The sequence below is a fragment of the Muscardinus avellanarius genome (genome assembly GCF_963383645.1).
Source record: "Muscardinus avellanarius genome assembly, chromosome: 15".
Lineage (NCBI taxonomy): Eukaryota > Metazoa > Chordata > Mammalia > Rodentia > Gliridae > Muscardinus > Muscardinus avellanarius.
Window position 1 is genome coordinate 23699879 of NC_137801.1, and position 27915 is coordinate 23727793.

Below are 27915 nucleotides of genomic sequence, written 5' to 3' on the forward strand. Positions count from 1 at the left end.
TCTGACTCAGTCTCCTTATCTGGAAATGGATGATATCTGCTCTAACCACTTGGCAGCGTGGGCCTGAGGGGCACTTCATGCTTGGAAGGAGTAAAGCACCCCAGGAGGCACATGGCTGCTGTGGGTGCCGAGATGTGGAGGTACAGGAGCTGCGGCCAGTGATGGTCACAGCAGCCTGTCCAGCAGAGGGCAGCAGGTGCTGGCTTGTGGGGGTTCATAGGACTGTGACATCTCCTCCCAGCAGACATCCCTCCTGACTGGAGAAGGACTGATGGAGGCAAAACAGTTACAAATGGAAAGTTGAAGGAGAAAAGACAGTTACAGGGTCTACTACCTTCATTCTTCTTGGGGCAGAGACGGCTATATTTAGCATGACACACCAACCCCATGGCTGGATTTTCTGCATCAGTCCTTATGACAGTAAAGTTTATTCTCAAATACAGGAATATGTGTTAAGCATACATCCTAAATGTATTTTTATCTTTATGTCTTTGTTCGAGGTGGTTGGTACTAAATTTATACATTTGCAAATAGCAAATGCCTATCGGAACCTATGCTTGGTTTTGGATTGGGAGTTATGTGGTGTGGGCATGGTCAAAGGCATGCTGGAGTTGTCACCTGAAAAGACACACAGGGAGGTGACACAGAGACCTGGAAGGAAAGGGGGAAAGCCTCCTCTTCTGTCAATGCTGCCCCTGCTGCAGACTGAAGGAAGGAAAGGCAGGCTGGGTAGGCTGGGTGTGGCCTTTGGCAGGAAGTGGGAGTGGGTATGTTGATGGATTTCAGGTGGTGCAAAGGAAAAATGGATAACTAACTGGAAGTGAACAAAAGCCCAGGACTAAAATATATTGACAATAACAATACCATTTACCAAGCTTCCTTCTACAAGTAGCACATTATTTCCCCAGGCAGTACAGAGGACGCAGGCCAGCCTAAGGGTTAAGGGGAAATCATCTAACCCCTGTAGACCTCAGATTCCTCATATAAGAAAGAGGATTACTTATGGTATCTATCCCAAGGGGCTGTTTCAAGGATAAAATGAGATAATGCATGCTAAGTACGTGTTACAATGACGGGCACGCAGTAAGCATTTATCAAATGCTAGTTCTAGTCATCATTGTTTTGAACTCTTCAATGGTTAAGAGAAGATGCTGTGATGCCATTTACAAAAAAAAGTGAATTAAACATAACCTTTTCAGGAGTAGCAAGTCCAGAACTGCAAACTGGGGATCACCTGCAACCTCTGGATTTCCACTGACTGGCACCTACTGCTTCTCTACACAGGCAAGAATAAGTACGGAAAATGCCCCTCTCATGTCTTTCTCATCTCAGAAAGATGGGACACAAAGAGAGAGTATTGTTGTCGATAGCTCACCACATAAAACGGGGATTCTGTGGGCAATAAACGAAAGCTGAATAGGGGGAAAGAAAAGACCTTGGCACTACGGAATTTCTGGTCTAAATGCATAAAGACATAACTCTGGGTTTAACTGATCTCATTTGAAAGATGCATTTGTGAAACACGTGGCTTGTTGCTTAGGACAAAAGATACAAAGGGAACAGGAAATCTAAATATCTCCAGAGGGAACGTTTCTTCTTGTTAGACTATGTATATAGCATGCAGCTAAAAGCCTTTCTAATGATAGTGCTGGGGAATCAAGCCTACACAGGTGTGATAAGTTATATACTTTATATTTGACTGTACAATTGCCGTGATTTGTGGGGCATGATTTGATCCATGGTATTTCCAAATTCATCTCCTGATGAGTTGAGCTTAATAGCTTCTGCTCTGGAAGCACATCAAAGCTTAGGATGATGGGGTGGGGGGATGTTGTGTTTAGTAAGATATATGATTATAAAGAGGAAGACTAGGAGTGTGTCCCCCCGGAGACTGAGAAGCAGAACTAAGGGGAGACAACATGCCTTTGTCTCATTTTGAGAAAAGGTGGAATTCATTTCAGCAGCAAGAATGGCAGTTGAGTTGGGGAGGACTAAAGAAGTAAGGAGACAATGAAGAGAAATGCATTGGTTACATGAGGTGGATGCCAAGTCATGAGCCAACTCTTAAGCACACATCAGGCTAATACTTGATGTGGTGTGGTCCTTCAAAGTTACCTTGAGAGTAAGTAGCTGCATTCCAGGGATGTTATCACTGCTCAAAACATCTTGGGCACCACTCTGGGAGATTTTTCTTGTTACTATTTATGGTATGGTTGTAAAGTTCCCATAATTCCTTCTTTGTAGAGTTTCATAATTTTGATGGTGATGGATTATTACATTATATCTATTGCTTTGCATGTTTGTAAATTATCAGAAGAAATATTACCCCATGGGTTAATGGTTTCTCATTACCAGCCTCTTTGTATTTCTCTGTTAGGAGCCTTTGCAGGACTACCATGTGGTGAGAATGGTCTGACAATATAGCTCTTTTGTCTCAAGTGCCCAGCTCTAGCTCTCTACCTACAAGGACCAGGGCACACAATTAGGATCAAAGTCTTTCTTATAAAGCAATTCTGACAGGAGAGTGACCAGAGACAAAGAAAGCACAGGTATCAGGCAAATCCCCCAAGAGGATTCCTTGTCACAAGAGTAACAAATGCTGCTTTGGTTCCCCTGACAGGACACAGGTGTTGCTTTGATATACAGAACACTCTGCAGTAGTATAGTTATAGAGTGATTTTATCTCATTTGTTAGACACAGGTTGGACAGAGGTGGAATGTTAGGTGGATTCCAACAAGAGAAAGTCTCAATTCGTTCAGCTGGGATTTTGACATCTATGTAATTTCTCTCAGTGCCTCATTCTGCCAACACAGATGTATTTGGCATACTAGGAAGCAGGGACATGTAAGATAGACATAATCCCTTCCTTGTTGATGCCTATATTCAGATACAACTCCCTCCGCAGAAACAGATAGTAAAGACTGACATGTTATTATAGAGATGTTGTAAGAGCCATAAAAATACATTGTAGGCATACATGTAGTCTAGTGGCCTGGGGAGAGTTCTTTAAAAATGTGAAGGAAGAGTAGTATTTAGAGATATGAAAGGTAGAGGAAGAAGATTAGAGTGAAGAGACTGGTAGATGCCCAAAGCCTGGAAGTAAAAATTTTTATCATGATAGAACTGAGTAGAAAAAAGTTTAGTTGGTTTTTGGGTAGAGTAAAAGAAAGAGAATAGTATAAAATGGGGCTGGTGAAGTTAAAGTTGGATAGTTCACACATGGGCTTAAATAAAGGTTGTATTAAAGAGTTTGAAAGGTAACTTTAAAACCATTAGAAGCCAGGAAAATAAATTTGTGTTTAAAAAGATTATTCACATAATGATCAGAGGTTTTTTTTTTTTTTTTTTTTTTTTACTAGTGTTTAGAGCCCAGGAACTTCTAACTCCTGACCAATGTACTTAACAAAAATATAATGTATGAGCAAGACATGGTGGTAAAAACCTATAATCCCAGTACTCAGGAGGCTGAGACAAGAAGATCACAGATTTGAGGCCAGCCTTAGCAACTGAGCAAGACCCTGTTTCAAAATAAAGAATAAAAAGGGCTAGAGGTTTGTAGCTCAGAGGTGGAATGCTCCTGGGTTCAATTTTCAGTAACACAGACACACAGACACACACACACACACACACACACACACACACACACACACACACTATGTAGAGGTTGGGTTGGGAAACTGGGAGCAAAGGTGATTTGGGATAGCACAGGAGACAAAGGTCCAGACTTCTACAAGGGCGTGGGATGGGGAGCTGTCCATGAATTAGGTGCTGAATAGCAGAAGATAGGAGCTGCCTAAAGGAGCTTTATGGGATAAAGGCAAGTGGTGCAGATGTTAATGCCTACCTCCAGAGTGGGAGGAAGGGGAGTTGGTCTTTTTCTGCTTCTTGTCCATTTTGTTTTGTTTTATCCTTCCCTCACTTTGTCATCTCCTCCTCCTCCTCCTCCTCCTCCTCCTCCTCCTCCTCCTCTTCTTCTTCTTCAGTGGTGGTGGTACTGGGGTTCCTTGAAACCCTTCTACCTCCGGGATACACTCCCAGACCTATTTTATATTTTTATTTGGAAACAGAGTCTCTTGAGCCAGTGAAGCTGGCTTTGAACCTGCGTGATCCTCCTGTCTCTGCCTCCCAAGCGCGGGGATTACAAGCGTGCGCCACCACGCCTGGCGTTTACTTCGTCTCTTCTGCTACTTTCTGCTTTCTCCCATTTTCATTCTATGGTAATCCTGGTAGCTGTAGCTCACTCTTCCTGGAAGGAAATGTGATTCTTGCTTCAGCCCTGTCATTGACTTCTCCTTATGAGGAGTCAACAGAACACAGATGCCCACAAATTAGTAAAGATCCCATCATCATGTCAGGTTTATATGACTCGTCCTTATTGCTAAATTTGGCATCTCAGACTTTTCTGAGGCATTGGATGGGGAGATATAGTTGGCATTAGCAGTTATTACTGATTAGGCAGTTAGTGTGGGCCAGTAATTCACTGAGCACTTTATTTGCTAAAGTTAGGCTTGGACAGGTCACACATGGGCCTAAATAAAGAGAAGACAAGCCACGTTTAAAGAATGTGGCTTGAGTCAAAAGTTCAGTGGCTGTGATGTGCTATTTGTTCAGCAAATTATTACTGAGGCCACATATGTATAGGACAAGGATGAAAGATACAAAAAGTAAAAGTCATTGATACCTACTATGCAAAAGTTTTAGTGACAATAGTTTGATGTCATCTTATAACAATCTTGTGAAGTTGTATGGTTATTATCCTAATTTTAAAGAGGAGAATGCCAAAGGCCAAGAGGCTTAATTAATTAGATGAGATCAAACAACTAGTGCTTCCTGAGCCAATGTTTAAATTTGGGACTATCTGACCCTAAAGCCTCTGCACTTTCAGCCACAGGGCTTCTTTAGTTTATGGGCCAGTAACATCTACTATCCATTTTATTTCAGCAGGTGAAAACTGCTTGCCTGGTCCTCCTGTAGTCCCATTTTCTTTGGATATCAATGCCTTCTACATAACCACTAGTCCTGGAGGACCATTTCCAGCCCTTTGCCAGTGGCATGCAAGCTCCCCATGAGGGAAGACACTCGTGTTTTCTGTATTTGCATACTTATTGGGTCACGAGGTATCATCAAACCAAGCTGGCCTTTGTCTAAATTCCCACTGGACAGTTTGGTCTCAGTATCAATATTGGAAATGTCAATCTTGTAAATAGCCTTTTACAGGGAGGAGGGAGCTGAGAACAAAGTTTCTTTCAGAGGAAACTTTAGTGTATGGGAGTGAACATACTCAACATCTTACTTGCTTCCAATTCCCTGAAGTGGCTTTGAAAGAGAGAGAAATTGCTGGATCAAGGAGAAAAAATTTCTTTGATTCATCTGAATTAATTTCACATCTCCCAGGAGGGAGGGCCCTGGCATTACCCTCAAGCTCTTATGCCCTGTGCACAGCCCCACGATCCCCAAGAGCAAAATGTGAGGAGTGCCCACACGTCCTTCATCCCCCTTTTTAATTAAATCCATTTGTCCTGGTCTCCTTGAGCCTTTGGGTGTCCATGGATTTGATATTTAACCCACACGTATCTGAAGGAGAAGGTGGCTGGTGCCCAGGCTAAGGACAGTGCCTTTTTGCTGTGACAGCAGAACTCCAGTTATGAGCTCCAGGGATCAGAGACTGTGAGGTTTGGGTGAAGAGTCTGAAACCTGGCTTCCTACTCACAGAGCTGTAGCTGACTGGTACCCTCTACCTCACCTTGAGCCCTTTGTCCTCACTTTTCATTAAGGACCAGATGATAATTTGACTATGTTTTAGGAGACTAATACAGAGGCTGCTCCAGATTGTAGGGGTTGTGATTTAGGCTATGAAAGATGGCATTTCCTCTTCAGGTTCACGGATCTATCCCCTTTATAGGAGTGACCCCTGTCGCCTTGTTGGTCTGAAGCAGGTCAACACCAACCACTGAGTGTTCAGTATGACACAGCAGAGCGTCACGAGAGCTGTGGTGGTGCCGGGCCTTTTTAGGCAAGCACTGCTTGCTGCAGGCTGACTGCAGGTGGCAGAGTAGTGCTGTCCTGGGGAGACAAGTGGCAGCTGAGCTCTGCAGGGTACTGATCCATTCCAGGGTCATGCGGGGTTAACCATTTTCCAGCCCAGTCCTCTCCATTTAAAGGTGAAGAAAGTGGTAAAGAGTCTTGCTCAAGGTCACAGCGATCATGAGTGAGACTCCAGATAGAAACCAGGACCTCTGGGAGAAGCTGTTTCCTGAAGAATTTGTCATCCACCTTCATCAACTTTCTCTGGGACCTGACTCAGCAAAGTCATGGACTTGGGTTTGGGCCTGGGTGCCTGTCCTGACTCTGATGCCTACCTCACTGGTAGTTAACTTCCTCCCCTTGCAAAAGAACAGGAGTGTGGATCCATGATAAGGTCTGTCCTACCTATCTCAACGGGTTTGATGTTAAATAAAGAAAAAATAAATAAAGAAAATGTCAAATGGGGAGAAAGTAAGAAAAAATCTAAGAAAAAAATGCCATATACTTAGGAATGTGAGTTGCTCAGGTTCTTTTTCTTTTCCTTGTGTGTGTGTGGTACTGGGGATTGAACCCAAGGGCATTCTACCTCTGAGCTACACCCACAGTCTTCTTAATTTTTGTTGTTGTTTAGAAACAGGGCCTTGCTAGGGTGCCGAGAGTCTTGCTAGGTTGCTGAGGCTGGTCTCAAAACTGTGATCCTCTTGTCTCAGCCTCCCAAGTACTGGGAATACAAGCATGTGCCACCATGTCCAGCTTCTCAGTTTTATTTTTTTTTCTATAGATGATATTGGAGGCAGCCAGTCAGGCCAGGTAAGATGCTGGAGACGAGTGTTCAATAGCACCAGATTCCCATGGAGAGCCCTGTGCACCTGGTATCCTGCAGAAAGTGTACATGTCCACATGTCTGTGTGCATGTTCACACACCTGTGTGCATGTTCACATGTCTGTGTGCATGTTCACATGTCTGTGTACATGTTTGTCTTGGATAAAGGCACAGGGCAGGAGATATGGTCCCTTCAACACTGTGGCTGGTAGAGTAAAATGGAGTGTGTGTGTGTGTGTGTGTGTGTGTGTGTGTGTGTGTTTTAGAGGCCCACCTGTCAGACACGTCGAGGAGAGGCAACACTGCCCACTGCCACAGGCTCAAGCCTTCATTGGTGGTGACCTGCCAGATCATCCTGCTTTGTTCCTTCCCGGTTTTGTTCTCCACCAACATTAAGGACACATTTCCCCTCAAGGTTCCACGGATGAGCCAGGACATGCGGAGCTGTGATGGAGAGAAGAGCCAGAGGAGCAGAGGTTAACATTGAAACGGAACCTTAGGTACTCTTGTTGGAATTCTCAACTGAAGCCCGCAGGATGTTGCCGGAGACTCAGGTGATGGTGGCCAGGTAAGGTCGTGCACACCTGATCTCTCTCCTTTCCCACCACATGGCTTCTGTGAAGTCCAAGGACCGGGGTGGGGGGACAAGCAGTGGGTAAGCCTGGAGCTCTATTTGGCTTTATGATATTATTCTGTATTCTCAATATTCTGTATCTGAGGACGATCATTGGGGTATTCAATGAATTTCCTAGAGAAGTACCAAATAGTTTTGTCTACAGTCCCAATTTACTTTGTTACCTAAGGGAAATGATTTTTCTTCTACTCAAAAATTTTTAATTGATTTAGATATAATAGGGTTTTCTCCTTTGGTAAAGACTCTAGTAGTATTATTTGAACAGTAGTACCACATGGAGTGTTAGCTGAGACTCTATGACTTGGTAGACAAAGATCACGTAAAGATCACATATAGGATCTTTTTAAAGCAATTGTGTTCTGGAATGAGGATGCCCACACTCCCAAAAGAAGGGAGGTGACTTCATCCCACGTCATAAAAGAGTGGTCTTTCTACTTAGAATGGTAATCATCAAGAATGCAGACAATAATAAATGCTGGCAAGGATGTGGGAAATAGGAACCCTTATATACTGTTGGTGGGATTGTACAGCTTCCATGGAGATCAGTGTAGAGGTTTCTCAGGAAACTGGGAATGGAACTACCATACAACCCAGTGATAGCTTTCCTGGGTATCTTTCCAAAGAAATCGCAGTCAGAATATTAGAGTGATACATGCATATCCATGTTTATAGCAGCACAATTTACAATAGCCAAATGATGGAACCAGCCTAGGTGTCCATCAACAGATAAATGGATGGCAAAACTGTGGTGGAGACACACAATGGGATTTCACTCAGCCATTAAGAAGAAAGAAATGTATCATTTTCAGGAAAATGGATAGAATTAGAGAATGTTATGCTAAGTGAGATTAGCTAGTCTCAGAAAGTGAAGGGTTATATATTTTCTATCATTTGTGGAAGCTAGAGAAAAATCGGGAAACAAAAGGGATAAATGAGGAGAGAGAGCCTCAGGAGGAGAGTGGAAAGGGATTCGGGGAAAGAGTGGGGAGAGGTAAAAGGAGACGTGATGAAGGAAACTATAAATAATGCTATGTACATATATGGAGTTATCCATACTAATCTCAATAATATGCATAGAGACAGGGAGGTAGTAGGATGGGATCTGGAGGAAAACACACCACACGCTGTGTGCATGAATATTTCTATCACTCTGAACCTCGTTATGATATATAACTATGATATACCAATCAAAGTATATTAAAAAAGGAAAGAGTAGTTTTATGATACCACTTAATACTTATCTCCTGCAGTTAGGGGAGCACAGAAGGCTACTGTTTATCTGCTACCTAGAAAATCTAGAAAAAGTTTGAACAAGAGGTTGATTAGCTGCTCTGAGGGCAGAACAAGATGAGATGGCGGTGTAGGATGGCCTGCATTTGCTGGAGCAGTAAATAAATAAATTAAATGAAAGAAAATGCATATGACATAAATAAATAAAAAAAAAGAAAAAAAATGGGTGTTGCACATGGTTTAGAGGTGAGCCAAGCATAAGGAAGCCATGTGGGGTCATCTTAGATCTTGCCTAGGAGGGCTGCGTGGAGGGTTGGACCTACCATAGCAGAAAGAAGTTGCTGGTATCTTGAGATGCTCAAGAGCAGAGGGAGGAGGAAGTGATCATCTATATTAGATACACGGATACTGGGAGGTGAAAGGCTCCCAGAATAGTAGAGGTGACTGGAAGAAAGGTTGATCTCCAAAGAAACCAGTGTTTCTGTGAGAATCAGCAAGTCTCAAAAGATTTGTCATATCCAGGGAACACAATTCCTGACACCAAAGCAGTCCCAGGCAGGTGAGAACTCCCTTGCTCACTCTTTTTTTGTGGTACTGAGGATTAAACCCAGGGCATTCTGAGCTACACTCCCAGATCTTTTTATTTTGAAACAGGGTCTTGCTAAGTTGCTGAGGGTTTTGCTTTGTTGCTGTGGCTGGCCTTAAACTTGCAATCTTCTTGTTTCAGCCTCCTAAGTACTGGTATTACAGGCGTGGGCCACCACACCTACCTGCCTCATTCTTCTTATGCTTACAACCTTGAAGAGTCAGAGGTCAGCAAGATGATAGGAAAGGAAAGCCCGGGTAGAGAACCTGATAATCACTGACCACACATTTTTCTTGATTTCAGGCTGTTCATATGCAATATGTCTAATGGTGGCGGTAGAGATAAGAGTGGGCAAAAAAGCCCAGACTTTAAAGCAAGATTGAAATTTTGACTGGCTGAGAATTTTGGTTACCAAATAAGCTAGTGTTTCATGCTGTGAAGTGCCATTATTTTTTCATCCACTCAGTGTTCAGTAAGGTGATGTACTCCCAATCAAATATTCTTTTTCCTTAAGACATTAAGACATGATAAGTTCTAACCAGGCATAGTGGTGCACACCTGTAATCCCAGTACTTGGGAGGCTGAGACAGGAGGAGTGCAGGTTTGAATCCAGCCTTAACAATTTAGTGCCACCCTCAACAACTTAGTGAGACCCTTTTTAAGAAATAAAGAATAAAATAGGACTGGGGGTGTAGCTCAAAGGTAGAATGCCGTAGGGTTCAATACACACACACACACACACACACACACACACACACACACACACACACGAGAAGTCCAGACCCTACTGTCTTTCCCTTGGTCCATTTCTCACTTGCAGATAACATCCCTATGACTTCCAGATTCTGCATCTGAGAGCCAGCCCATGCTGTGGTGCTCAGAGTGTGCTCCTCATATCAGTATCTTCAGTTTTTTTTCTGAGAGCCTGTTAAAATTGCAGAATCTCAGACCTGACCCTCGACCTACCAAATTAGAATCTGCAAAGAAGCACTGAGTTAGAGAGTGGCCCCTGGGGCCTCCCCTCATGCTCCTGTGACTCACCCACTACCTTTCCAGAATCGGAAGCAGCTGCCCTTCACATCAGCACTCATTCTCCAGAGGCTCGTCCCAGCATCCTCATTTCCTGGCCTGTTGACTATGGCGGAACCGGGAGTTTTTGACCTTAAGATTACTGCTTCGTCTTCTCTGAGCCTCTATTTTGTTACAGGCAAACTTGTGATTCTAACCATACCTAACCTACCTACTTTAAAAGATGGTTATAAATACTGAGTGAGATAACGACTGTGGAAGTAGAGCCCAGGTGATGTTGTGAACGGCATGGTAAAACCAGGGGTTTTCAACCTGGGCTGCAAAATAGGAGTCACCTGGGGAGCATTCCAAACTGCTGATGTCTGGCTCCACCCTAGAGATTCCGACTTGAGTAGTCTTGGTTAGGTTCCGGGCATCAGAGGCTTTAAAATCCACCCAGGTGATTTTAAAGCGCAGCCTGGGTTGAGACCACTGGGGAGATGGGGCTACTTAGCACAGGAAGTAGCCTGGCTCTCTCAGTGAGGGGTTTAATTTCGTCTTGGACTTTAAGGTAGAGGCTATTCTTAATCACGAAAAAAATGGCTTAAAACGTGCCCACCATGACTAAGGGGTAGAAGGGGTTATTCTTTCATGCGGGGAGGACACAGCCTCGGCGACGGGCCTTTGTGGGGCTGCTATATCAGCTCCGGGCAGTTCTGAGAACAAGCCAGTGTGAGAGAGACCCCCTGGGCTGAGGGGGGACAGGAGTGACCTAAGCCAGAACTCTTCTCTCCTCACCAGCTTCTTAATTAGAGAACCGGAGGACCAACATCCTGCAGGTCTTACTTAATATTCCTTATAAATCACTATGTCCAAGCACCGTGGTTCCTAAAGCAGATTGTAGCCATCAGTTCCTCTCAAAGATTTCCATTTCCTTTATCCGGCCCTAGGTTACAGAACCACTCTGATAGCACTGTAGGTAGATACTCACACCAAGGACACCTGGTTTGATCGACCGTGAGGTTTCAGTGCCCAGAATAGGCCAAAAAACACCCCCGGGGTTTGCTCTGAACACTCATTACTATCTGTGTGGCCTATGGGATATGAAGTCATTTGTTAGCTGACTTGTGATCCTAACCACACCTCACTAGGCACTTACACCTGCTCCAGGACTTACACATAGGCTGTTTCATTTCACAGTCACAGCCTCCCTTCATGCAGGTATTATTACTCCCATTGTTCAGAGTAAGAATCAGAGGAATGCGTGGGGAACGCCAGTCACCCCTGAGCACCAAGTCCGTATGCTGTGTACCTGGAGCGCACACTCTTCGCTTTGCTTTTTTACCATACCTGGGGTGTTGTATACATGTGACTACACGTATACATCCTTAATGCTTAATCCCTAATGCTTTGCGGATCTCTTGTGAAGATATTCTCAAGCACTGTTGCTCAAAACGATCTGCGGGCTAGCATATTCTCATCACCTGGGAGTTTGTTAGAACTTCAGGGCCTCAGACCGCAGTCCAGCCCTACTGAATTAGTATGCATGTATGCATGAATCTATCTATCTATCCTCTATCATCTATCTATCTTTGGCCTCAGGGATTGGACCCATGGATATTCTACTTCTGAGCGACACCTCTAACACTTCATCGTTATTATTATTTTTAATTTTGAGAGAGGGTATTGCTAGGTAGCCCAAGGGGTCCTGCTAATTTCATGAGGCTGGCTTCGAAACTGTGAACCTCCTGTCTGTCTCCCAAGAACTGAGATTATTGTGCTTGGCTTAGAATTTCTATTTTAACAAGATCTTATCTGAGAAATACTCTCATAATGGAGGGACTGGGGAGATAGTAGATTTTAAGACATTTACAACCGTTGTTCCTGCCATTTCACAGGTGTGTGTGTGTGTGTGTGTGTGTGTGTGTGTGTGTTCACACGGAATCATATATGAATCTGAAATTATCTTTATGGCAAATAACACTTGTTGGAACCTGTAACAATAAAATTTTTGACCTTTCTGGACATGTCCTAATAGAGAGAGGTTATAAACGGCAGCTTTTGACTAATAAACTCTTTTATATGCAGACAGCAAGTGATACAAGTGAAAAGAAACAACACCAGGAGTGCGCCACCAGCAATTACATCTCCTGGCTCCAGCTGGCCCTTTCACAAGGGCCTCTTTTTCCCTGCCTCTCGGTGGGGCCTGATAGACTTTCCAATTACGAGGGGCCAGTGTTTGTCATTTTATTAATTAAAGTCCTGTATGTAAAGCAGGCACAGCATTGTGGCTAGGCCTAATGCTATTATTTCTCTCATGGCCCTTTCCTCCTCCAGAGGTAATTACTGCAATTTTATGTCTAGAATGTGCCCCGCGTTTGTTATGCATATCTCGTGGCAGCTTCAGAACAGTTTCTTGAACCCATAAGAAAATATCATAATGGAATTTAGGCCGAAAAGAGATTCAGTGGTACCAAATAATGTCCATACTCCAGGCAATACCTTCAAATGTCGGGAAAGCAATGGTGTGTGTGGGGGGTGGGGAGGAAGGTTGCTATCTTTTTTCAGATTTCTGATGGGCCACAGGAATTTCAAGAATAAAGGAAAAAGGAAAAACAACAAGAAAAATAGAGATGGATATGCCAAGTTTGTATTTCACTTAAACAGAAACAGGTTTTGGAAGACAGAGATGTGCTGAGACAAGTATCCTCAAGGGCCCCTACACTGGGGGTCATTTAGCAGAGACTGGATGACCAGAGTTGGAATTACAGGGCATCCAAGCAAGCTTTAGATGGAGGTCAAATTTCTTCTCCAACCTCAGAGGCCACAGGGTGTGGTTCTGGGTGTGTGAACTTGTTTTGGTGCTGGGGATTGAAGCTAGGGCCTTGCACCTAGGCAATCACTCCACCACTGAGCTATACCCCCACAGCCGTGGACTTGGTATCTTATTAACTTCAGCTAAGGATATCAGCTCACTGCAAAATCCAGTGTTTTTGTTCACCATCTTTTAATTCACCTGGAAAAAATAAATACCAACTCTCGAGCTATAAATAGCCTAATGAAAAATCAACTGAACGCAGCAAGAAGCTGGCCAGATGCAGATTTTTGGATAACAGGCAAATAAAATGTGATGCTGGCAGGCATTTGCAATCATAGAAGCTTAAGAAATGCTGGATTCCTGATACTTTTATTGATGTATTATAGTCTCACATCAAATGTAGTCCACGATGATCGTGACAGACAAATACAAAAATATAAAATTAAGTAAAGACACAAAATGCTTATACAGCATGATACCAAAAGTCTATAAACCCTATGTATAATTATGCTCAACTTTTTATCTGCCTGTCTGGAAAGAAATGTGCCAACATGGTAAATCGGGGTTATCTTTGGATAGTAGTATTGTGGGTAATTTCACTTTTTTTTTTTTTTTTTGCTCATACTTCAGTGTATTTTCCTAATATTCTACAATGAACACAGAACTTTTATCATCAGAAAAAATGCTATACTCCAAAAGGCAGAAAGGGAGGATTCTGATGTTGGAAAGTAGGAAAAGAGAGTGCTATCTTTTTTCCCTTCTTGGGAGAGGATCAAGTTCTCTCGCCCAAGCTGAGATCTGAGGAATCCAGGGCAGCCTGGAGCTCCTAAGGGATGGGAAGGCACAGTGCTGTGGGCTTTGGGGTCAGAGAGGGGTTGCTTTTACTTATTACAGAGTATCCCAGAGCCTCAGTATCTTCATCTGTCAACGGGGGCCAGGAGCACTCTTCTTAGGATCTACTGTAGGGCTTTACTCAGATCATATGAGCCCAGCGCCCAGCTTAGCAAAGACGCTTGATGAAGCCAGTTTCATTCTCTTGTATTGGAAAGGGTGGTCAGGGAACACTGTGCTAGAGATAAACAGCTCATGAACCAACAGAACAGGATGATGCTATATTCAAACATTTCAGTCTATATTTTAAATCTTCTGGTTTTTTTTTTTTTTAGTGAATTTCCTTTCCAGTCTTATGGAAAGTAAAAGGTGACCTTTTTCTCTGAATCACAATGGGATGGTGTGATCTTGGGCAAACAGCCTCCTCCCTGCCTCAGTTTCTCTATGTGTGTTGGAGATGACACTGAGGAATAACTCTGCACTCCTCTTGCTAGGGAGAGTGACCCACTCTATATACTGAAACTTCAGTAGTTTAATGGACAGTCACTGGAAAGAGCATGGACTCAGAGATATGCCAGGGGTCTGCAGGGGCTCAGGCCCCTCCTAGGAGCATTAATCCGCTGATAGCTGGGGAGAATCTGAGCTCTCACCAGGGCGTGCCTCTGTACATGGGACACATGAATGTGTTCTAATGACCACCAGTGGGAGCTCCAAGGGCTTGTGACTAACATACCACTTTTGAATGGGATCCAAGTGGCTGCCAAGGACCGGAGAAGGTTTTTTTTTTTTTTCACACCCTAAGCTTGACAGTAATTCTTCATATCCCTCGGTTTCATCATGTAATGGGAGAAGTATTAATTTTGAATAGCTGAGAGGTGTTAAATTAATTATGTCCAACTGCAATTACAATTGCTGTTGATTACTGCAGCCCATTAGCATGTACCCTGGCAGAGTTATCATACCACCATGAGTATGATATCACCATGAGTACTCATATCACCATGAGTAGCTAGGCTCAGGGCCCTCCCAGCTCTAGAAGCTGGGGGAAGGATTATTTTGGCTTGGAAATCCCAGCGGGACATTTGTTGGATCCTTGAGACTGAATGAGGAATCTTCTTGCTAGCCTTTATCCTTGAGGGCCTGCACAATTAATTAATTAGTTATTGATTAAGTTGGCTTATTGGGCACATTCTCCTGGGGCTACTGCTAGTAAAATAATGCCCCAACCTGCCCACACACTGCTAATTGAGAGAGAAAATGGAACACAAAATGTCTGCAGCCACGACTTTCTCATGTCTGAGCAAGGCAAGAAGAGAGATAATCATAATAATTGCTGCCATTCATAAAGTATCGTGAAGGTTACAAAGGGTTTTCACATTTTCATCTGATGCTGGTAACAGCCTCACACAGCAAGTAAAAAAAAAAAAAAAAAGCAGGTATTTTTATCTCCAATTAGGGGATGTGGCTTGCTTGTGGTCGGATGGCTCCTCTCTAAGTGGGGCAGAGCTAGGAATTAAACTCAGGTGACCTAAGTCGAGTCCAGGGATGTTAGAGTGTTTGTGGACTTGGCTTTGGAGTTGGACAGACCTGGTTTAAGTAGTGATTGTGCCACTTACCAGCAGGTTGACCTCAGGCAAAATAGAAAGCTCTCTAAAACCCGGTATGTGCATCAGTAAAGGGGGGTTATGAGTCCTCACAACTCTGTCTTGATAGTGAGAGAATGAAGATGAAATTCTTAGCATAGTGTCAGGGGATCAATATTTTAAAAATGCATCCTTAGGCCAGGGAAGAGCGCAGTGGTGGGGCACTGCGCTGGCCTGTGTGAGGTCCTGGGCTTGATCCTCAGCACTGCAGAACAAACAGACAGAAACCTTAGTTGGCTTTAGAGATAGCAGGGGTCCTCTCCCTCAGCTCTGGGCTAAGGGAAGATTTCTTTCTCCTGTGCTCTAATTAAGACATTTGGCTTAATTCTTAGTGTAATGCAGCGGAGTGATCTGTAAGCGACCCAAAGACCATAGCCCTTCACATTGAAAATAAGTTTGCTTAACTCTTCTGTTGAATAAGCACCAGGCTAGAGTCTGGCTTCCTGTGGCCTGTCCTCTGGAGTGGCTGGCCGTGAGGTAGGTTTAAAGTCAGTTCTTCTTGGCTCATCATCCACCCTCCTACCTCTCTCGCTCTCCCTGGTTTCTGTGAGCTCATCCGAGCCAGTGAAGTGCACGCTGCTCCGCTTCCTCATTTGTGGAATGGGGGAGATTTCACGGGGGCAATTGCAAAGAGGCTTTGCAACCCTCAACATACGGGGGATTCTTATTACAGTGATGCTAGTTTAGGTATATGAGATGATTGCTGATAGGCTGTAGGCTGCTGCCAGAGCTAGGGTCCTCCTGGGCTTTCAGATGTACTGTCAACCTCAGGGGGACTCACAGGGTGGGCGACAGTGTCATCTCCTCTCAAGGGGCCTGGGAAAGCCCCTCTATAGACACATTGAAGCTATATAGAGGTAAGTGGTTATTGATCTGTTTGGAAGGGCAGCAGGGCAAAGGGGCTTTGGGTGGATTGGAAGAGGGTGTTCCAAGGTCCATGCAGGGAGGGGAGAGGAGAAACAGCATCTGCTTACTTAGACCCCAGCCACTGAGCAGGGCAATGGCTCGGGTGGAGCAGAGGCCAAGTTCTCTAGATTCAGGATCCTTGGTCTTGGTCTTGGAATCATCACACAAATCCAATAATGGTCCTAGCAGCCACAGTGTAGTAGAAATTGCATATGGTGTTCACCGAGCACCTAGGCATGTCTAGACCCAGGAGGGGCAGTTTTTAATCCCTCATCTCACTTGTTTCTCCCTACAGTCCTGTAGAGGAGTCTGAAGCTGAGAAGAGCAAGGTGGCCTTCTCAGGGTCCCTGACCCCAAGCTCCTGCTCTTCCCACTGACCCTCACTGCCTGCTGAGGCTCCTTTTGCCCCATGCTGCTCTGACTTGTGTCAGGTGTCAGTGTCACCCTGCAGGAGCTAGAGGGTTACTTTGCTTCCTGCTGGGCCCCAAATTATGTCCTTCTGAGCAGAGAGGGGACAACCCACATGGATGTCATACATCCTGCATGAGGTCCTGACCGTGGTCGGGGTGTAGGAGGAAGGCATTTCCTGGAGACTCACTGTATGTGCAGAGAACAGTGAATGTGAAAATAATCCCTGGCAAGACCAGCAGGGTTTGCTCTTAATTTAGGCAAGCAGCAAAGTCTGGTCTGGGGCTGGGCTTCCTTTCTTCTGAATGAGGAACATTGTGTCGCTGCATAAATATTCAAGCATCATATGAGATGGGGACTGGACATCTACGGGAACTCTGCCTGATGGGTATCTTGGTTCTTAAATACCTGACCAAAGCTGCTTGGGCTTGGTGAGAGGGATGATGCTACCCTGGAATTCCCTGTCGCTTGGCACTGATCCTCAGTTATTGATTTTTATTTTTTACTCTTGAGGATTGAACCTAGCGGTGTTTCTACCTCCAAGCTACACCCTCAGCCATTTATTTGTTTGGTCTTGCTAAGTTGCTGAGGCTGGCCTCAAACCTGTGGTCCTCTGTCTCAGCCTCTCAAGTACTAGGATTACAGGTGTGCACCACTGCTCTCGGCTTCCGCAGCTCTGTATCCAGAGCGTTTCCACAACCACCACAGTGCTTGTGCAGCACTGCTGGGTTATATGAGGGCAGAGGTGGTCCCAGGTTGACCCTGACATGTTCTTCTACTGGTCAGCAGCTAGCTGAAGAATGGTTAGTAGAGAGAAGGGAAGGGCGCAGCCTTTGATGACTCCCAAGTCTCCACATCCCTCTCTGACTTCTCACCTTCGCTCCAGTCGGAGCATCCCAGGGGCCTGGAGAATGTCATGATATGTGACATTCTTTTGCAAAAGGTAGACTGAACCCGGGAAATAACCTTATTTAGGTCCAAGCCTACGAAGCCTTGGAGTAGCTTCTCCTTCCTGATTAGCTGGCATTAGTTAGCTCACGTGGGGTCACACACGTTGGAAAAATGACACTTAAGTCTCACAGCAATGCTCCTTGGTCACAAATGGGGCGATTTGCTACAACTGCCTTCAGTGGGGAGGGATGCATGGTGGTGCCTGATGTTGACCAGTGTTAATCCCCTAACCCCTGAAATAAAAAGGAACCATCTGTCCCTGTCCCAACAGGGTGGTGTGATAGAACATGAAGTTCAGAGCCCAGATCCGGGTTTGGTCTTGATTTGTATCTGCTGGTTTGGGTCTGGGGTGCATTTCTTTCCTGTTCTGCTAAGATGGATTGCTTGAGGCCCCTGACATGTAGGATTTTCTCTGTATAGTGACCTGAATCAAATGCTGAATCGAATCTTCTTGCTCCCCCCACCTCCCAGCCACCCTGCTGAGGTTCTGGCAGGGGCTGTGGAGGGCACAGCCCTTCTGTTTTAATTTTTTCCTCTACCCCAAGCCATCTTACAATTACGATTACTCTTATCCTTCTTTTTTTACCCTTCAACAGGGGATTTTGCCATTGAGTTTATGATAAAGTTTAAAAACACACCAGTTACAGAAATTCCTCTCCTCTTCCCATCCTGAAAGTCCTATTTGTCCACCCCGGGGGAAGCAGATTGAGCTTGAATAAGCCCCATCGATACAGCCAGGACTCTCACCCTGTCTTGTTTCTGAGTCGCACTGGGAGGCTGGAGGGAAAGGAAGGGCCTCATTTCCAGGAATGATCAGCTGCACCCTCAAAAGTGTCACAGAGTCAACCAGAGAGCAGTTTGCTGAAGACTTCCCTGGCCTCTAGCCTTCAAGGCCCTGTCTCCATAGGGGACTCCTCAGTGGGATTTCATGCAGGGCTTAATGGATGGCAAAGGCCAATTCCAGATACAGGTCTCCTCCTCTCCATGTCCCTCTGGGCCACATTTGCTGGCTCCCCCCACCCCGCCCCAGGGCTAGCAGACCCTAGGAGCCCCATGGTTGCCTTCTACACTGAACTCTGTGGCCCCCAGCAGTGAATCAAAGCTACTCCTGTTACCACTGGGCTGACTGAAGGTCTGGAAGGTCTGGGCTGTGTTTCTTGAGGCTGGCATGCGTGTATTCACATGTGGAGGGAAGGTAAGAAAACCGACCATCACAAAAATGGGTGGGTCACACCCCGCTTTCTGGGTCCCTTGCATCTTTGCAGCTCACAGAAAAGAAAAAAAAAAAACAGCTTCCATGATTAGGAGGGGAAAGAAAGCAAGGGACCCCCCCTCTCCTGGCCCCTGCCCAGGCCTTGTTCTGGCTTGAGAACACAGTTTAAATTATTCTAGTCACAAGCCGGCTATTCAAATAAAACAGACTTTCAAACCACACGGGGCTTGTAGAGACAGTCGGGCTTCCAGGAGTGTGAAAGGCAGGGGGAGGGGCGGAGACAGCCCCCCGCTACTCTTCATCCTCTTTATTACCAGCAGCTGCGATGCTAGACACATCGGAGGGTGTCTCAAAGCCCAGGCGGACTGGAGCAGGTCTGACAACAAGCAAGTGCATGAAAGCCACCGCAAGGGTCCCCTCCCTGGCGGCAACTTTAATTATTTGAGCTAGAGCTTGGTGAAATAAAAATAAAAATAAAATCAGAATATGTGGTAAGTGGCTCTCCGGTTTCCTGTAGAGAATAGCTTGCGGGGAGGGGGAAACCCAAAACCTGCACAATGTTCGCTCTGTTTGCGGCTGGCCGAGGCAGAGGTCTTTAAATATTCATGCCTCGTGTGCAACTGTGCAGAGACAGGGAGGAGGCAGCGCCTGCAGCAGCGGCTGGCCAGGGAGAGGTGGCAGCGGTGGCTGCAAGCTGGCGACTGGAGAAAGGAGGTGGGAGCTGGTGAGCTTCTGGAATGCCCTGGAAGTTGGGTTGGGCACAGGTGCCCTCTGTCTCCTTTGTGGGTGGGGGTCTGTCTTGGCTCCATGCTCTCCCAGCCCCTCTGTCTCCTCCATTTCCACTCCATCTTTTCTAACCTGTTTCCTGACCCATCTGCCTAAAAGGCAAGTTAAGTCACACTATTTGGAGCCGCAGGGAAGGAGGGAAACTTTCTGAGTGGGCTCAGAATGAATTTTGGGCACAGTTGACGAGCAAACCTACAGCTGAGGGATCTCAAGTTCCAGCGCTCAACCAAACCAGCAAGGGCTGGAAATACAGAGTCCTGGCCCCACTCAGTGATGTATTTCAAGGGGTCAGGGCCAGGGCTCAAGGATCCCTATTTATCACATTTCTCTAGTGATTGCAGGTGGGTACACAGACTCACTAGGTAAGCTCGCGCCTAGGTTTTATTTATTTATTTATTTATTCATTTATTCATTTATTTAGGTGGTGGAAACCTTCTACCTCTGGGTTACACTCCCAGACCTATTTTATATTTTATTTGGAAACAGGGACTCTTAAGCCAGCGAGGCTGGCTTCGAACCTGTGTGATCCTCCTGTCTCCGCCTCCCAAGCATGGGGATTACAAGCGTGCGCCACCACACCCGGCATTGCTCCTAGGTTTTAAAGGATATTCTTTGAAGACAATACCAGTTCTCCTATGGGAAGCCACTGATGATTGTGGGGTTTCTTAAAGGAGCATTTTGAGATGATCTGCCACAAATTAATTTTCTAGAGACCAGGAATGGTCTGAGTTTAGAGAAAGATGCTCTCTGGTGGGCATCAGCCCTGGAGCTCAGTCCCTGAAGGCAGGGACTCTCACCAGGGACCTTTCCCCAAAGCTCTACGTAGCATTCAAGCTTCCTACCTTTAGTCCACAAAGCCCACAGAGGCCACTGGAGGGTTGGTGGGGCTCGAGGTCCCTGAGTTAACCTCACACAGTGTCTTTACCACTTGAGTTTGGCCAACCTGAGAGAAGAAAATCAACTTCTCGCTTCTGTCTTTAGGATTTGGATAAAATAAATGGTGGGGCTTACAAACCTGGAAACATATTTCTATTTCATTTCATTTTGTTTTGTTTTTCTTTCTAATCAAACCATTGAACCCAACATTAGAAATTCACAGGCCCATCAGCATTAGACGAATGATCTGAAAACCTGAATGTAAAATAATGTAACTATATCTAAATATAAGTAATGTAAATGCAGGAGGGACTCCTTCCCTCCTTTCATTTTGCTTGCTGAGCCGAGTTCTAGAAAAGGGCAGGAAATAGCAGAAATAGCCTAAAGCAAATTTGACTCGAGGAAAAATAAAGCAGGCCAGTAAAAGAACACACCTGTTACAGCTATTGATCAACTCAAAGGTTATCAGAGAAGTGATGGAGTATTAGAAAAATATCACTTTTACCTTGACATTTCTTTTTCTGAAATTAGGCTCATATTAAATCCAGTGAAGAATACATTTAAAGACCAAATGCTTTTAAGGATCCTCCTGTCCTCTCAGGTGGGCCAACCATCTGTCCTCATTCAGATTTCCTCTTAAGAAGCCTCCTTGTCTGGGTACCTGCTCTGAGGCAGCCAAGAAATATCAACAATGACTGTTCTCCCACCATCTGCATGAGATAACAGGGTTCCTCAAATACAATTTAATTTAACGAATCTATTTATTTCTGGCTAGACTTCTTCCAAAAAGGATTAAAGGTGGCTGAGCAATACATAAAATATAAACTAGAACAGAGTGAGAAAGAAGGGAAACGCAGAGTTATAAAATCAAACCAGGAGCGAGGCGGCTGCCAGCTGTATAGCATGAAGTCTTGTTTGCTTAGACAAGGGGGAGCCTCAGCTTTAATTTAACCATTCCTCTAATTTAAAAAATTCATTTGTACGCTTTGCCATTCTTCTCTCTTTTATGCCTGTGAGTTTTTATTTCACAAGACACCTGGAAGGCTTGACTCTCGCCCCTTAGCAGGAGGGCTGCTATCTCTACCTCTGCAGGCTGAAGTCTCTCCTCCCAGCCCAAGAAGAGAAGTGAGGGGCTCAGTTTCACTGTGTCCACAGCTTGAAAGGAAACACATTGCTCAGAGGTGCCCAGCTATTACTGAAGCTAGGCCGGGTAAGAATTGCTCCTGTGAGCTTCCAAAGAGAGGACTTGCCAGGTCTGATCTACGCGTTGGCTCTCTACTGTGTGCGAGGTGTGGGTATGGATGCCGTGGAGTGTGTAGAGATGCCCAAGGCAAGGCTTGTCCTCCAAGAGCCAACAGTACGACTTTTTGCTAACTTCCTTTCCTCCCCCCATTCATTTATACAGGTTTCCAGGCACTGTTAGCTGTTTATCTTAGTGCCCACTCTGTGCCAGATTTTCTTCTATGCCTTTATGTATATGAAACTAATGAATTTTACCTCTTTGCGGACGCTATTAATGTCTCCTCCACTTTGCAGTTGGGAAAACTAAGGTGCTGGGAAATAAATGAACTATCCTTGTTTGGATAGTTCATACTATGCAGTCAATCAGGGTAGAACCTGCTTTGGACTCAGGTCATTGATTCCAGAGTTCAGGAGCTTAATTGTTGGGTCATGTTGGGGTCCAAAGTGTATTTCATGGGCCCTAAAGAATATGATCATCTGCAAAGAAACTTGAATCCAGGCCTCTGGTCCCCATGCCAAAGAGATAACAGCTCTAGGAACTCTTTGGAGGAGTGGCTTTGGAGTGCCTGATAGAATGCCATTGATGTCTTTGAGAAATTTATGTAAATAAAAGTTTCCACGACTTATAATTATTTTTGTGGTACTGAGAATGGAACCCAGGGGACTTCTACCTCTGAGCTATACCCCCAGACCTATTATTTTTATTCTTTATTTTTAAACAGGGTCTTACTGAGTTGCAAAGGGCCTCATTAAGTATCTAAGGCTAGCTGTGAACCACAATCCTCTTATCTCAGCCTCCCAAATGCTGGGATTACAAGCGTGTGCCACCACACCTGGCTCATTACTTATAATACTTAAAATGCATTATAAGATCTTGGTATTTTCAAAAAGGATTCTGTAGAAAGTCTTTTGTAAATTGTCGGGGCCCACTCGGCAGGACCGAGGTGGCACCCAGGCTTGTTGCCAGCATGGACTCAAGATGGCGCCTGGGCTTGCAGCCAAGTCACGAGGCTCACGAGGCTGGCGGTGCCCTGAGCCTGCGCAGTGAGCCCTATCAGGCGCCTTACGGATGATTAGTGACGCAGCGCCTCGTGCTACCACCTGCCCGCCCAGGAGAAGGTTAAAAAGCGCGCATGCCCTAGCGGGCAGAGAGAAGAGGGTTGGTGGACAGGAAGAGCAGTTCCTTGGCGGACTGCTCCGGGCTCCGAGCTGGGACGGACATGTTCACAAAGCCACCACTGTGACCGGTGTGTGCTGCAGCAGAGATGTAGAGTGCCAGAAGGAGGGTTGGTGAAGTGATGAGGGAGAGGATAGAAGACTGATGTTGTTTTTACCTGAGAGGGCGTTGAGAGAGCATTAAAGAGGAATGGAAACTGTATAAGAACCTGGGGTAATAAAACTGCTTGAGGAAGATCGAGTAAGAGTTGTCACTGCGACCGACAGTAAATCATTGTTATTCTCCCAGTTATGCCTTGGGAAGTATTTTGGGGCTGGCATAAAATAAGGCCCTACTGCAAATCATTCAGTGTGCCCGAGTATGAGTGTTTAAGGTAAGATTCTCTGAAGATGAGGCTTTACCATATTGGTGGATGCCATCTGCCTGAAACATGGCAAAAATGGCCCTCTTGTCCCGCCAGGAGATCAATGGACCCAGCCATCCATGTGATGTTCATAATTGCGTGGGTTTATTTGGAAGTACCAAGGGTGTGAGTAGCAGTCAGAGAACTGGAGGAACACTGAGACTTGCCTCGCATGGAGAGTTCTTCATTGGTGCAGGAAACGTAGCGCTGGTCACTGTAGCACTTTCAGTCATGGGAGCATTGGTGGTGCTAAGCAACAGTGCATGGCCTGGGGGAGAAAGAAAAATAGTCACAAATGCCATTTTCTTGAACTGAGGAGCTCAGGGGTGCAGAGCAAATGGGTTTTGCATGGTTCTTACCTAGTCTAGGGACACCTTTGGCAACACTGGTTTCTGACCTACAGTGTATATGGAATCCCATTTCTTATTCTCAACAAACTCTGGATTGAAGACATTCATTCCAAACTGCCTTTAAGGACAAAGCGTCATATGTCAGGCGACTGTATCCCCAGTCTCATGGGCTTACCCCAGGGGCAGTCGGAAGCATCTGGGCTCCCAGTCCTTCCCCACAGCTGGTCATGACAGAGAATGACTCCAGTGGCCTCTATGATCTTCCCTTTCATCCCCCTGCTCTGGAGCCCCCATCATGCTGTGGCCATGTTCTGCCCAGAGAGACCCATTTCTTGGTTTTCAGCACTATAGTCAATCTAAAAAGCTGGAAAACCATGAGCTGAAAACCTCACATGGTGGCAGGAAGAAACTTCTCTAAACTTCCAGCAACTGTGGACCATCATGGAGCCAGTGAGTGCTGTGGAGATGGAAACCAGAGTGAGCTCACAACTTTTTAGGGGGCCACAGAACCTTGAACATTACCCTAACCCTTCATCTCTATTCTCCATCTCTCAGTAAAGTCTGTTGTTGAGTTCCTACCAAGTAACAAATTTGGGTGGGTCCAGAGCAGAGTGACTGGTCATAGATCTTAGCACGTGTGAGGCAGACTTAAGGAGCTGGGGTTATGGGACTGGGGAAAGAAACGCTGTCACTGGAATGGATGGGTCACAATTATTGTCTGCAAATATTTGAAGGTCTGCCATTCTGATACAGGGAGAAATTTAGCCCTGTGGGGTGCCAGGTGGGAAAATTGTGACTCATGAGTAGAATTCATGGAGAGGTGGAACTGGCCTCTAGGTAGGGAAAACTGTGATTTAGGGCTGTTAAAAATAGGATGGGCAACTTGCAGAGGCCGTGGGAGCCCCATCACTAGTGGTATCCAGAAAGGGCTAGATATTTACTTGCTATGGGTGTTGTAGGGTAAATTATCAAATTAGAAGCAGAGACATGATCATGCCTGACTGTGAGCTCGCTCTCTCTGTTCTTTCTGCAGACAGGGTTGCTAAGGGTGAAGCCCCGTGACGAGGAGGCTAGGGAGAGAAGTAGGAGTCCTGAGTCCTTCACATCTGGTGAGGCCCCCTGTGCACTGAGAGAGCATCCTGACTCAAAGCCAACTCACTTCAATGCAACCAGCTCCTAAGATGAAAAACAGAGCTGCGTGGGCTCTGCCATACTGCACAGCAGACCTGGAGTAGATGCAGGTGTTGTCCTATCACACATATTATTATTACTTATTAAAATGATCCATGGGGCATGTAATCTTTGTTTGGAAGAAGGGAGATTTTGGTAAGAGGTTATGTGGTTCCACCAAAAGAAGGTGAGTACAGGGGAGGGGGGGGAGGGAGACCCTTTTCTCCCACCAGTCTCAGCCTGCATAGAGGTGGGCCCTAGGGCCTGGCCAAGCCATTGTGTGCAGCCCAATGCTGAATCATGGCTGGTCTTCATAGAAAACTGACTTAGGAGCTGTGCTGGGCCACAGACCCTCTCTGATCCCACATCCTGCCCAGGCTATTGCTCTGTGTCTGAAGCCAGCCACGTCAGCTGCGGGTGGCCATCTCCTGGCTGTGTGGGAACCTCGACTCCTGGTGGTCAGTCAGTGTGGAGCATGGATCCCAGTGAGGGGTGGATAGGAATTGCTAGGCAAAGTTAGGGTGGGGTTAGTAGGGGGGCTGTGGAGACTGGGCCCGAGGAAATGGACTAGATGTGGGGCACCGTTCCCAGAGTGCAGCCTGAAAAAGTGATACAAGGTCTCTCTGTGCCTCAGTCTCGCCAAGTCATAAAGAGGGCGATGGCTTTCCCCACTTCTCAGCAAATGTTGTGCGTGATACATGGATGGTAGCACCTCATTGTCCAAAAAAATAGATCCTTATTATTGCCATCTTTCATAATCCTTCATTAGACTTCTCATTTTAAGTAACAAAAGGTGACATTGAGCTCGGCTAGATTTCGTCATATTAAAGTTCAAGAAGGAGGGATTATGTGTGGGTGCCTTCCGTAAGCTCTGGGCAAGCACCCTGCAGGGTGGGTGAAGCCTGGCTATTTCCAGGGTGGGGCCTTAAGTCTCTTGTCTGTCCACATGAACATGGAGATGGGCACAGGGAGAAGGGAAGAGAGGTTGGTACCTTGGTGGTCCTGGGAGCGGGCATCCTTTAGGGTCCTGACCTGCCAGCGGGGTGTGTGGGGTGACAGCGTGTCTTGGGTCCAGCCACAGAAGCCATTCTCAAAGTGGCAATAAAAGCCAGTAGGAAGTTTACCTGGGGAGAGAGCACAGGGGCACAGTCATTTCCAGGACTGCTGGAGGCAAAACGCCAAAGTCGAGTCAAATTAGCTGGCGTAACCAAATGATCTTCGCTTGTAACAGCTCCCCAGCTAGAACACTGCATGTCTAATGATACTGACCCCCGCGAGGAGAAGCCCCCGAGTCCCAGCTCGGGCACGTGCTGGCTTACCGTCTTCTGATCTTCAGAAGACGAAACAGCAATAATATTAGCAATTTCAAAGGATGGTTATTATTAGTCCAGTTTTGTAGATTAAAAAAGAGCAGCTCAGGATTTTTATTTGTGTATGTGGTTCTGGGAATGGAACCCAAGGACATTCTACCTCTGAGCTACACCCCTAATCTTCTCTTTCTTTTTTTATTTAAACAGGGCTTCACTAAGTTGCTGGCCTCGAACCTGTGATCCTCCTGTCTCAGCCTTCCAAATACAATGATTATAGGCAGAAATGTTAAACCACATGAACCTGAGCTGCACAAGGTCAGACAGCTGGCAGGTAGCCCAGCTTGGACTCAAACCCAGATGACTGCTTCTCAACTCTGACCTTAATCCACCACAATTGTGACCGCAGAAGAAGGCAAGGTATAACTCGCCAGAACCCGTTTCTAATAGCTGGCACAATGACCAGAGCGTGGAGGGCAGGGGTAGTGTCAGCGGGGTTGATTTGGGTCTCTCTGATCACCCCGCCTGCAGAGACAAGTACTAGAACTTAACACCTTCCACATTCACTCTTTCATTTCTCTTGCAGGTAAGCGAAGCTCCGTGGCTGGTCCTGGCAGTGGAATGTGAGTGGAAGCGGTGCGTGACTCCTCTGGATCAGTCTCTCTTGCCCTGCGTTAGTGAGCGAGGCATTCTTGCTCCTGTGTTCTTGTTCCGCTGTGATGGTGGTGGGCACTGGACAGGGCCTGCCAATGTTATGTGAAGCTACTGAGGGTAAGATAGCTTGTCACTGCAGCATCACCTGGCCTGCTTAGACACTGCCAGTCGCCGTGGACTCTAAACCACCTGCAGGCTCTGCAGAAAGGGCCCATGATCCTTTGCTCCACACCAGACTGGCCCGAGTTGTCATTGAAGAGACCACATTTGGCTGTCAGGCCCGTGTTATCCCCAGCTGTCCAAAGAAGGAGGAGAGAAGGAGAAGGGGGCTAGATGCTCACTCTCTGCTGCATCCTCTGAGATCAGCTCTGGCGGGGAGCGGGGATATCAGCTGCAGGAGTTAGCGGGCCATTCTGGGCTATTCTGACAGCACCCAGGGGCTGCAGGCCACGCTGTGAAGAAGCAGCCGGCCTCCATCTCCACACAGGGGAAGGAAATCTCTAGCTGAGACCCGCACGCCATGTCCTTCCTCTGTCTCAGCCTCTTGGCAGCAGGTAGGCTGCCAAAGAGGGCCTTAACGCTTCCTGGTGGTGACAGCACCTTAGTGAATTATTACTCATTTCCCCCTGATTCTCTGTGCATTTCACACAGAGGCAGAATTATAAATTAAAACAGGCTGTCACTGACTTTGAGCATCTCTTCCCATTTATACCCCCCTGAAGAAATCATTTCGCCCCAAGTCCCGCATGTTCCTCTGATTAAAAATCCAAACGCTAAGGAGATCTTTCTGTTTTATTTTTTACTCCCCCACCCAAGGGATCCCACATCCACTTCTCCTGCAGAAACCAACTGGTGTCTGGAAGTGACCTTCCCC

At 45.9% G+C, this 27915-nt stretch overlaps 1 protein-coding gene across 1 annotated transcript in view; it reads right to left on the reverse strand.

The window, feature by feature from the left end:
* The window catches only part of ALK (ALK receptor tyrosine kinase), a gene marked incomplete at both ends in the record, with an annotated part of 721303 nt that overhangs the window by 101633 nt on the left and 591755 nt on the right, over nucleotides 1-27915 (reverse strand). The window contains 3 exons of the mRNA XM_080711348.1: nucleotides 7123-7292; nucleotides 23728-23828; nucleotides 26073-26204. Of these exons, the coding sequence (XP_080567474.1) occupies nucleotides 7123-7292; nucleotides 23728-23828; nucleotides 26073-26204 (403 nt within the window). The remainder of the gene's footprint in view (nucleotides 1-7122; nucleotides 7293-23727; nucleotides 23829-26072; nucleotides 26205-27915) is intronic.